The sequence below is a fragment of the Drosophila busckii genome, chromosome 3L (assembly GCF_011750605.1).
Source record: "Drosophila busckii strain San Diego stock center, stock number 13000-0081.31 chromosome 3L, ASM1175060v1, whole genome shotgun sequence".
Lineage (NCBI taxonomy): Eukaryota > Metazoa > Arthropoda > Insecta > Diptera > Drosophilidae > Drosophila > Drosophila busckii.
In genome coordinates, this window is record NC_046606.1 from 20,060,631 (window position 1) to 20,073,185 (window position 12,555).

A 12,555-nucleotide genomic window follows, 5' to 3' on the forward strand; every position below is an offset into this window, starting at 1 on the left:
ATAACTATAGCTATAGCCCACTATAAGTATTCAAGTAAATCTTATAATTTATGTTTAAGGAACGATCATCGATAAGAGACTTTAATTTCATTTTGTAAATGTACAATGCTTAATATTAATATTAATTAATATTCTTGTCATTTCAAATCAAAACCCAATAAAATGAAATAAAAAGTGAACGCTGAAGTTAGTTTTTCTCAAACTAAAATACATGAGTAGCAATGAGTGGAGTCGATGGCTCTAGAAATCAATCCAAAGCAATTTTAAAAAGATCTACGATAGATATACTACGCCAAGTATTTGATATGATGTGTGTTGTTGTTGTATTGTTATTTTTGTGGTTTCGTTTATTTAACTGTGTAGTAGGTGCCGTGTATTAATTTAAAATATATAGTTAGTAATATCGTATATAAGTTAAACCAAGCACTAAACTGTATTTTGGCAAAATTTGCAAATGCAAGTGCCAATTGAAAATCTCGTAAGCGAAACCTGGCAACACATTTAGCTTTTAATTAGTTTCCGCCTAGAAATTCACTAAATTTACTTTTCATTTAGCTTAAACTCCAATTTAGTTCCAATTAACTTTTTATGCTCAAGGTACAATGGTTTTTTTTTCTCTTTTTGTATATATTATTATATAATTTCAATTCGACATATGTATGCATGTTACTTTTATTATAAGTTTTTCATCACAATTCATTTCGAATTTAAAATTATTATTTTTATTTTATTGAGTATTTAGTTTATGTAGTAAGTAGCTTGTAAGCTTTAATTTTGATTTGGCTTTTTGGTTGCTTGTTATCACCGTTTTTGAAAATAATACAAAAATCAGCCAACTTAAAAATAAAATAAATTAATTTAAAACAAACCTAATTTTTGTTATAATATTTTTTTGTTTGTTAAACGTTCAAGTCACAGCCTTTTTATGTGTGTTTGTGTTTTTATTTCTTTTCATTTAGTTGGGGGTTTTCAAATGAACTTAGGCAAAACATAAGCGCATAAACTTAAATGCATTTCCAGTTGGTCAAATACGCCAAATTCTCAGTCCCTGTCATCTGTCCGTTCCGTGGTTCAAAGCTCTGCCAATTCTAAAGCGACGTTTCTTACACTTGGAAAAAAATTAAACGAAAAAATAAAACAAGTAGTTTGAATTTCTTATGTTTTTTTTTTTTTTTGAGTTTTTATTTGTTTTCTGAATTTTCTTGGTTTAGGTTTATTGTGTTAGGCATTAGAAATAATAATATGTATGATAATTTAAGTTTTAGTATATTTTTGTTTTTTAATATTTTATTAAATTTTAGTATGTTTCTCTTTGCATAATTTTGCCAAAATCAGTTTTTTTGCACTAAGTTTTTTTTTTATTTTTCCTTCATTATTATAAATAATTTTGTGTATATAGTCTAAAACGTTTTGTATAATAGAAGAGAATAATAATAATAATTTTAATTATTTATAATTATAATAATTTATCTTTTCATATATATTTATGTATATATAGGTGTATATATCAATTTATATATTTGGTTTAAATACTTGTTCGTATTTGAAATACAAATCATAATAATAATAATTGTAATGATATATAATATAATTCATAATAATAATTGATTATTATCTCAATAGTTTGACTTTGTTTTAAGTTTTTCCTTCTTTACTTTTTATGCAATAATTAACTTGAATTTGACTAGATCGATTCATACAAGATCGTAAATATATAGTGTGTTCATATATATGTATGCATATATACTTATAGTGAGTGTAAGTGTATGTATGCATGTGTATATTTGTGTGTGTTATTCTAGTAAAAATCTAGATTAGCATTTGGTAGCTGTCAACGTTCTTGAATACTTAAGTACTGTTTAGATGCTACAAATATTTTGTATGATTTTTCATGCATGCGCAAATCCTTTGCGTGGTACTTTTGAAGGATTTTCATCCGCTTTAAGTTTCGTTTCATATTTACAAGTTTTCAGGCTTAACATTTGAACATGACTTATGCTGAGCAAATCAAAAAGGCTTAAACTTTAGCCAAAGCAACTTCAAAGAGCTTGCAATATAAGAGAGGTTACTACACAAAGAGCGCGAAGCTTGGAGAGTCACAGTTTATTGGCTTCGAGCTCTGTTTCTGGTCGGACTAATATCTAAATGAAAATTATACTGATTTTACACAGTTGAACTTGTAACTTGAACATAAGGTTTTAAATTATTATAATATTGTTTTCTTGGGATGTTTAGGGGAACTTATAAGTCGGCTAAGTTTAGGTATTTGCACAAAAGTAAATATTGCACTGATAACAAAACTAACTGTAACTTTTAATAACAATTTGTTGTATCTTTAAATATTATGCTCATAATTTGTTTTATTATTATTATTATTATTAATATTATCATATCAAATATGTGTGTATTTTGCAAGTTGTTCAACTCACAGACTAGGCGCTAAATTTAATTTACTATACAAACTCTAAATTGTTATGTTAAATTTCCTTTCCTCCTCTTAATTTTTTTTGGCATATTTAGCTGTAGACTTGACAATTCGTTTACAATCTTTCAAGTAAGAGTCAAATGCTTAAATAATTTGCAGTTGAGTTAAGTTTTGGTTTATGGTTTCTATGTTTTAGCAAGTGTGTGCGTGTGTTTGTGTGTGTGAAATCAAAGGCAATTTTTGAATGTTTCTAATTATCAAAAGATTATCAAAAGTTAGTTAGGCTAAAAATAGTTTTCATTTACTCATATGTATGTGTGTGTCTGTATAATACAATGTTTTTCATTGTTATTATTTTTTTTTTGTATAATTTTATATTTGCGTATGTTTAAGTTTTAGGGTTTTGTTTTGCTTTGGGCGCGTTTTTAGATTATGTTTGGATGTACTGGAGCTTGTTGAAGTTAAGTGGCCAAAATGTAAAGAGTTCTCGCTTGTAAATATAAGTATATATACATATATATACATATACATACATATACATTTATATATAAGCAGCAAAAAATGTTTAAACTTTAGTTGTTTGCTTTTATAATTATTTATATATATATATATATTTATATATAAATGTATATATAAATATTTTAAATTATTTTCGATTGTGAGGGTTTTTTTTTAATATATTACATATGTATATATATGCATGTATATTTGTAAGTACCTGTATTTGTTTTTGTTGCAAGCAGCTAAGTTTAGTGTAAAGTTATTATTAATTTTAATTTTTTGTTTCATATATATATATATGTTATATATTAATTATAAAAGCAACAAAATCGTTTACGGATCTCTATGCTTTAAATTAAAAACAATGTTTAAAAAAGGTGCTTTGCCCTAATCATACTATTGAGTACTAAGTTTGATTTCTTGCTTTCAACAATTCATATATTATTTAAGTTTTTTGTTATATATAATAAAAATGATATTTTTTTGTTTTGCTAATGTTTGTTGCAGGCCATGGCAAAACCTTAGTGTGGTTTCTTTTATTTGTTGACAACTGTACTTCGAAGCATGTTCGCATATCTACTAATCTGCATCCTGCTTTCAACCTAGTGCTGTTCTAGAATTCATTATTTAATCTGCTTACAATTAATTAATATTCGAAATTTTTGTGTTAATTTTTTTTCTCATAATCATACACAACCATACATAGCTATATTAGCAATATTATATATACATATACCTCTGTATATATATATTATATATATATATATAATATTCTAGGGGTATATCTACATATTTAAATGCTAAAAATTTTTCAAACCCCCATCAGACCCCGTTGCACCCACCATCCGGTCATCAACTTTAACTTTACTTTGGTTGATTTCCCTTCAGTTTCTCTTTTTTTAACTACTGGTTATGTTTTTGATAGTTTTTTTTGTTTTTGCAACGCTCTTTTGTTGTGTAATTTTTTATTTATTTTTCCTAGCAGCCTGTGTTTTCATTTATTAGTTTTATTTATAATAAATTCCCGTGACCAATTTTATATATTGTACAAAAGTGGTAACTGTAATTTTATTTATTTACTTTGTTTTTTATTGAAAACCCAGATAATTTTGGTCTCTTACCAGTCAGTTTTTGTCTCGAGTTGTGTGTATGTGTGTGTGTGTGACTGTGTTTTTTATTATTTATCTTTAACAAAAAGTGTTTGTCAATATCAATTGTTTGTTTGCTTGCGCTATAAATATATATATTTATATATATATGTATATTCGTTTCATTTTTTACTTTTTGTTTTGGCAAAAATCTTCTTCTTTTACATTTTACTTTGTTACTCGAGCTTATAGTTTTCTTTTGCTTTTACTAATAAGTACGGCGATCAGTTGCTTTATGTATATATATATGTATGTATAACTATATGTTTTGCATGTATGTTCGGCTGTTTTTGTATATACGTATATATATATATAAATCTATTTAAATTTCAGCTCTAAAGTATATCTTTTTAAATTATTTTCTTCTCTTATTTATTTTTTGTTTACTTTTTTTTTAATTTTTTTCTTTTTTTTTTTTTCTTTTTTTATGTATGTAGATGTATAATTTTTTCTGCTGGCGTGAAAATTCGGTGTTGTAGTTCATCTGTAAGATAACAGGAAATAAGTTAAATATTGTTTAAATCAAATGGAATATTAAGTAGAAATGTCAAACTATCTTAGGATTATCGATACTAAGGACTTTTAAGAAACCTGTAATAAATCTCAAGTTTTTAAGGTTTTGTTAAATTTATGGATTTTAAAGAAATTTTTCTTATTTGTAAGTAGTTACTTAAAGATTTCCTAAATGAAAAACACAACTGTTTAAAATTTTAAGCCTATCGAATAATTATGCTTGCAATCGATAGTTTGACACATCCAACACAAAGCACTGTATTCGTATTCAAATAAATTCGTTTAAGCTCAAATAATTTTCATTGTTTGACAGTGTTTGCTCACCCTATGGTTTTTGATAGCTGTTGCTGCATTTAGGCTTTTCGCTTTTGTTGCTGCATCAAGAACAGTTTTTCGACAATTTCCACTTTGGAATAGTTACTAGTGTTCGGCGTATTGGAATTGTTTGTAGTAGTGGTGGTGGTGGTGGTGGTGATCGTGGGGGTGGTGTTGTTACTATTGTTGCTGCCGTTGCTGCTGCCGGTTTCGGTGCTTGCGTTGTCGTTGCCGTCATTATTGCTGCTGCTGTTGTTGTTATTGCTGTGATAACAATAGGTACCATTACGCCAACTGGCAAAGGTATAGCGCACATTATTGGTTAATTGTGGTCTATAATTAGTTGTTGTAGTTGTTGTTGTTACTGTAGTTGTTGCTATTGCTGTTGTTGCTGTAGCTGGTCTAAATGTTGTTGTTGCTGTTGTTGTTGTTGTTGTCGTAGTAAGTGTTTGTTGTTGTTGTAGTTGCGTCTGATTTTGCTGTAAGTTACGCTTGAGGAACTCCGATTGTTAATAAGGTCGACTGGCATCCTTTGGCCTTTTCAATTGAACTTTCAGTCTTTTCATGCCAATCTGGAAGCCATTCATGGCCTGAATGGCCGCGTGAGCGCTGGTGGGGTTATCAAATGAGACAAAACCTGTACAGACATATGATAAATTTAAATTTTTAGTTCATTTTTTAAATATTACGCAATTTAAATTGCTTGTGATTATTACCGAAACATTTGCTCTGATTTGTAGCACGATCGATGAAGACCTTAGAGCTGATCACTGTGCCAAACGGCAGGAACATTTGCATTAATTCTGAATCACCAAACTCTTGCGGCAAATGATAGATGAAAAGATTGCACCCCTCTGGGCCGGATATTGAACATCCTGGGAACATCAGAAAATCTTAAAAGAAGACATTACAAGAAAAGAAACAACGTAGAGAAATCAAATTAAAAACGATGAGCAAAATCATAAAATTCGATATTTATGAGTTCGGTGTTCGACTGCTTGGTATTTCATTGGTGATTGCAAGTTCGAATTCAGTGTGTACGATTGGCAAATGTTTTGCAAAGGAAGCAAGGCATAAGCTTCTAAAATTGTAAGCTGATCAAATCTTGCATTCAACTTGTTCGTTTGCAAATTTGCATTGCTTGGCAGGCCCAGCAGCTGATTTCATATTTGATTAATTTTTTTTTTTTTTTTTTTTTTCTGAAATTGTGTGTACGTGTTTCATGACCTGGTGGTGTGTGGACGATTTAACCGAAGCATCAACAAATGATGAACTCAATTTCAACTTATAACTGACGTTGAACTCAGTAATATATATTATTTATTATAAGAGAAGGAAACAAATAAACAAACTGTAACAGAATAGCATAGCTTGCATAGGGCTTAAATAATAATGTAGTATATATATTTATATTGATGTGTGCTTAAAATATGACTTAGACAATTCTATTGCGCTTAAAATTGTATATAGTAAGTATATCTGTTGTGAAGCGTTACCTTATCAACATGAAAGTCACATTATGATATGAGCGTGTGTGTGTGTGTGTGTGTAGGTGTATGTCATGCAGTTTTATTTACTAAGTAGTATATTGTTTGAGAATTCAATTACACACAGTCAAATATTTACTACGGCGCAACGAAATCAATTTAATTTTTAGTATAAGACACAACTAAGGGTAATACACATATACAAATACATGAATGTATAAGAGCTCACGCACATACACAGCAAGTTAGAGCTAGAGAGCAATATATATATATAGACATTGGCATATAGACACTATATAAACGCCTTAGAAATGTTCTTGTACTCGCCGTCAAATAAAAGCAATGATTGTAAAAAAAGCAAGACAAAAGTATCATAAAATTTTATAACTTTTCATGTGCTGGACTACGGCCTGCTCTGCAATTCAAGCAAATTTATACTATATATGTATGTATATATTTTTGCTCTTTTATGTGATTTTAAGCAGTTTATATGTAATTTTTACGACATCACATAAAATGCCTTTAAATGCAGCCATTAAAAACGATTTACGCCTCAGCTGACAGCCAAACCCTTGGTAAAAGGGTGCGTTAAAAGATAAGCAACGATATGCTAATGAAAAATATATACAAGTAATTATTTCTTTGAAAACTCTTGCGTGGGCTTCAAAGAGTTATTTTTTAAGTATATTAAATATAATATATGCAGACACTGTTCAACATTCATACGCCAAAAATTAAACAGTTAATAAACTTTAAATTAGGCGATAGGTTTATATTTTGAGTATATATGTGTGTGTCTAAATGAGAGATAGAGAGATAGCTAGATAGTATAACATAAAACAATCATAATGAAAAGCTTACCTTCACGCTGATTGGGTGCAACCGCCGCTAGGGGAGGTGGTAAAGCTTGTGGAAACTGTCCATAGACGGCGGGAAAGGCTGCATTGTATATAAATAATTTGTTGTTTTTGGTTTTTACACAAAATTCGAAACATTTATTAAGACAACACAACAATTAAGTATACGTATATAAATGTATAGATATATATTATTGTTTAACTCTTTTCACACATTTAATTTCAACACAATTGATGTTACCCTATAAACCAACACTTAGCAACAAATAGAATACAGTTATTAATATAAACAGCTAACTAATAATTTGAGTTAACAAATTACATATATATATACATATATATATATATATATATATATATTGATATATATGTAGAAGTTAGAGTTATTATGTATAACACTTTAGCAACAATATATATAGATACATGTATATATTTATATTTGTATTTATGACATGACAGAACAATTATTAAATATTTCCATAAAACACAATTATGAATGATTGAGCTGTTTGAATTGTTTGTAGTAGTCATGAGTGCTGTCACGCCGATCACTCGCTCTTCAAACATATAACGCCAGAAAGATGGAGAGATAGTGAGCGAGCACATAAGTTAAAATGATGACAGTTGTATGTGTATGTGTGTGTGTATATAAATGTGCATTCAACTATTATATATATGTGTCTGTGTGTGTGTGTGTGAGTACCTAGACAACTTGCACACTAACAATAATCACTCTTAACCTAAGTTATCTAGCAGTCTAGAGCTAAGCTGAGAACTAGCCTTGGACACTTACCAACTCCTGGAAATGGTGGCAAACCAGGGAAGGCATGTTGCAGTGCAGCAGCATCGCCGTTTGGCAAACCTTGTGGTGGTATGGTCAGATGCAAGGGATCTAGAAACATAGACTTGTATTTATAACGAAGCAAACTTTGCATTTGGGTTGATAACTCACGTGGAAATGCCGTTTGTGGAATGCCGTTTGTGAAGACACCATCCGCTACTGAGGCAGCTGCAGCGGCAGCGGCGGCGGCTCCACCGGGCTGGCCATTGGGCGTATTGGCGCCCATATTGAAATTGGGCATTGTGGGCGATGGCAGAGACGGCGGCTGGCCGGTGCCATTGAGGCCATGAGGTATTTGCGTTGCCAATGCAGCCATTGGATTCATGAAAGCAGCTGCCGAGCCAGGCGCTGCGGCAGCGGCAGCCATCAAAGCAGCCTGTTGTTGTTGCTGCGAGTGATTAGGTTAATAAAGGAATTCGATTGAAATTGGCAGGCCAATGGGTGGGCTTACCTGCGCGTAGGCGCCGTATGGACCAAATTGATTAAACACAAACGGATTGAGCAGGTTCATATGCCCGGCCATTTGTTGCATACGCCTTATTTGTCGTTCCTTCTCCGTATCGGCGTATTTAACAACCAGGCTGGAGGATGCACCCTGCAAAAACAAACAGCATAAACATTAAGGCATTGCATATTTATAGACGGCTTTTCCTCTGCGCGGAAATCCTATTACAGGCCATTATTTTCTACGCTGTCACCTGACTTGCCTTGGCTTTTCTTTTACCTGTACTTAAGTATATGTCTGTCTATGTGTGTGCTTTGTTATTTTCCTTGCTCATTATTATCATATTATTTTTTATTATATGCCTTTGTGCTACACAATGGCAACAAAAAATCAAAATACATAAATATCAAAATAATTGGCAGCGTACTTTCATTTGCATTTCCATTGAAATCGGCTTACAGTCGCTGCCATTATGTTATATAATGGCAGAGCATAATATGTTGTATGCCCCCAACTTTGAGCACCCTACCTCCTTTGCTACTTAATCATGATGTTATCTATTGTCGACTGTCATTGATTTTGCAACATTGAAAGAGCGAGGCTTGAACATAACAAAGACAAGATGGCATCGCTTCAAACTGTCGCCTGCTTTGATGTCAATTAATTAGCATAATAATGGTCGTTTCACATTTCGCACTTCCTCACAGCTAAAAGTGCACAGCTCCCCCGACCCGATCCTCTATTGACAATTGAAGCGACAAGCGACACAACAACAACAACAACAACAACAACATTTCATGTGCCTAAGCATTTTGTTTTGTTATAATTAAGATGTCGTGTAGATGAGTTGACTGTTTTTGTAATAGAAGCCCCTGCTGCTAGCTGCTAGGGCTTTTATGATTTTGCAAATCATTAATCAAAGCAACAATGATATTATGTTGCATAATTTCTGGCACTACTACATACATATATATGTATGTATGTATGTATAGCTACCACCTTCTGTGCATGTTCGTTAATGAGACTATAGCCCCAAAAACAGGTGCTGTCTGCCTGGCAAACAATTTTAATTAATGAAATATGAAACTCAAGTTTCTACAAAGGCCATGATCTAGGGTGCTGCATTACAAGTGCTGCTGCTGCTTCTGCTGCTCAGCAGCAATATGAGACAAAAATGTGTACATTCCTGCTCGAGACAAAAAACACAATACCTGGCTGTACTCTGCTCTGCCCTGCTCTGGTCCTGTGTAATGAGCTTTAATGAACTAACCACAGAACATAAGACTTTAGGAAACGATTATGTATCAGGTGAAAATGTTCATGAGCTTACTGCTCAAGGTTAAAAGTACATTAACATTTAATAAAAAGTAAAGCAGCATTACATTAGAGCATTACATTAATTGAAGACCTCAAGCGACTTTAAGTCTTTTCAATAACAACAGCACTTTAATTGAAGTGCACTTCCTTTTAATTTGCGCCAACAAATTACAGCATATCACCAACAAGAGCATGTGCACATGCAAGCAGCTCAGTAAACAATTTGCTACGAACGCGCTCTTATGCCGCTTGCTCCTTGTTGCTGTTAATTTCATATTTCGAAACATGACACTTTCACACTTTGGCTAATTTAAAAGCATACAAAATGCTGCCCAGCACACGCTCGAGCTCTGGTTGTTGCTGCTGCTGCTGTTGCCTGATTTCGTGACGAATGTGCTTTGTACTAGCAGCTGCTGCTGCTGCTGCTGCTGCTACTGCTACTGCTACTGCTGTTGCATGCAATACTCACACACAATAGGCGAATCCTTTTCGCGTAATATGCAACGTACTCCACACGACATGGTCTCGTTAAATTGTCGCCTGACACCTCGCCTAATGCCATCACCAATTTGGCAGCAATGTTGCCAACGTTGCCAACATTCGCGTTCGCAGAATCAGAGTCACAGAGTCAGCCACATTATTACTGTAATTATGTTGGCCGTGTAAACGTCATTAGGCGTTTTAGTGGCGCGCTGCTGTAAGTACGTGCAACCTGTCACTTGTGCTATACGCCACTGTTCAGTCCAGGCCACATTGTTAAACATCTTTCCACCCACTTCACCATTGCAGGCACACAAATTATATGCTAATCAGACTTTAGATGGCGTGAGATAGTCATAGGCAGAGCGTGCTGCTAATCTCTTCATATGCAGTGCATATAAATATAATTATTCGAAAATTATTGTATGAACGTTTAAGGCTTTTAACTTTGCCCAGTTGATCTGCATCGAGTTTGAATGAATTACTTATCACCTGACATGCCTCGCATAAAGTGAGGCAATAAGAAAGACCGAGTTTTATTTCGATTTCTTTCAGACAAGAAATTGCGCTCGCACTCACTTCATTCTTGCTCACTTCTAATTAGTATCTCATTAAATTTTGCACAGCAGTTAGCCTTGTCTTAATACTTGTTGAAAAATATAATCATTTAAAAAAATATGCATATAATTTTTATTTCTCTAAATATTCATTCTGTCTTACAATCTGTCCTGTTTTTAAAACGGGAAAACCCGAAGGTTAACTTAAAATTTAAGCGGCCCATCCACAGTAGAGCATGTAGGCCGAGCTGCTCGTCGAGCTAAAATTTCATTTGCCACTAACTAGTGCCAACATTGCTTTGGAGACGAGCATTACCACTAACGATGAAAATTTCGTCGTGCCCAACATGCTCGACCAACTTGCTCTACTGTGGATGGGCCGCTTTAATCACAAATTTAAAAAAATTATAGCTCGGTTAGCATGGAACACATTGCATTGTCTATTCTTCTTTTTCGGTCAGTGCTCAATGAGAAGACTTTTTTAAAGTACGCAGCAACAGGCACAGACAAAAAGAGAGAGAGAGAGAGAGCTAGAGCGAGTGCAAAGTCGTCCTGGGCTGTTAATGAGCTGAGCAGTGTATTGCTTTCTTGAGCAGGGCTTGCTTTTATTTTTTAATTGTATTTTATTGCCTCTCTTTGTTCTTTGGCTACATTTACTTGAATTTAAACATCAATTAGAGGCACGCTAAATGTGAAAACATTAAAGGTCTTAAACTTTTGGGCCGCTAATCTATTCTATTATCCCCTGTCTAAGCTTTCGACAGTAAATGGCTTTATTAATTAGCGCCATGCAACAGGCAGTGCCATGTACAGCAACATGCAACCACAAAAGCTCATAAATTAATTCATTATTGTCAATTTGATTGTCTTATAATCCCGTTTAGCCTGGCGCTCATGTCTTGTGGCTGCCAATTTGATGGGTCGAAGTCGACCGCAGAAACAAACTAGAAAGGACTTGGAAACTATGCCTGCTGCCTTCAGCCTTCAGCATTTGTAAGTCAGCCAAGTCAATATATAAACGTTTATAATAGCAATCATACAAGATTGTTTGTGTGTGTGTGTGTGTTTGGCTGACACTTCCGTTTCTTATAGTCGAGGAGGACGTCTACGTTGAGGACACGAAATTCTCATTCAAGTGAATTGCTTGCGCCAAATGAAATGAAAAATTCAACACGCCAGCAGCGCACTCAGGACAAGTCAGAACTCCGACTACAACGACGAGTTGCATGCAACAGGCAAGAAGCAGCCGGCTGCCGGCTGCCGACTGCCGACTGCTGCCGTCTGGCAACTAACAAGCCAACTACTAACAGGCGGCCGTCGTCAGTTCTGGACTTGTGCCAGGCGGCACTTTTGGCAGCAATCGCATGTTGCATGCCACACGCTGTGGGGCGACCGTGCAAACGTGACGCCATTAGCTTGAGCCTCTCTGCACAATTGCCAAAAACCAGCAAACGACAAACGGCATGTGGCTTGAGGCGTTACCACTTTGCCACTTGGCAATCTATATATAAAAGGATTTTTTTACTTTATTGTTTTTTAATGCGCATCGCCTCGAAAGTTTTTTGGCAAAGTTTCAAACCGCACGCCGGCCATGAGCCATAACCCCAAAGAACTGTACTCTACTGAACTGAACTGAACCAATTACAATTGAAGGCTTACAGTGCATTTA

At 33.7% G+C, this 12,555-nt stretch overlaps 1 protein-coding gene across 12 annotated transcripts in view; it reads right to left on the reverse strand.

Moving 5' to 3' along the window:
• Positions 1–5,411: 5,411 nt before the first annotated feature.
• The window catches only part of LOC108598627 (CUGBP Elav-like family member 4), a 138,059-nt gene continuing 130,915 nt past the window's right edge, over positions 5,412–12,555 (reverse strand). For 6 of the 12 annotated variants that reach the window (XM_033293635.1, XM_033293627.1, XM_033293636.1 and 3 more), the window contains 6 exons: positions 8,539–8,682; positions 8,199–8,475; positions 8,040–8,138; positions 7,251–7,328; positions 5,619–5,795; positions 5,412–5,539 (listed from right to left, as the gene is read on the reverse strand). In XM_033293635.1, coding sequence (XP_033149526.1) covers positions 5,412–5,539; positions 5,619–5,795; positions 7,251–7,328; positions 8,040–8,138; positions 8,199–8,475; positions 8,539–8,682 — 903 coding nt within the window. Of the gene's footprint in view, positions 5,540–5,618; positions 5,796–7,250; positions 7,329–8,039; positions 8,476–8,538; positions 8,683–12,555 lie in introns of all 12 variants that reach the window. The other 6 variants (XM_033293637.1, XM_033293629.1, XM_033293638.1 and 3 more) reach the window with 2 other exon arrangements.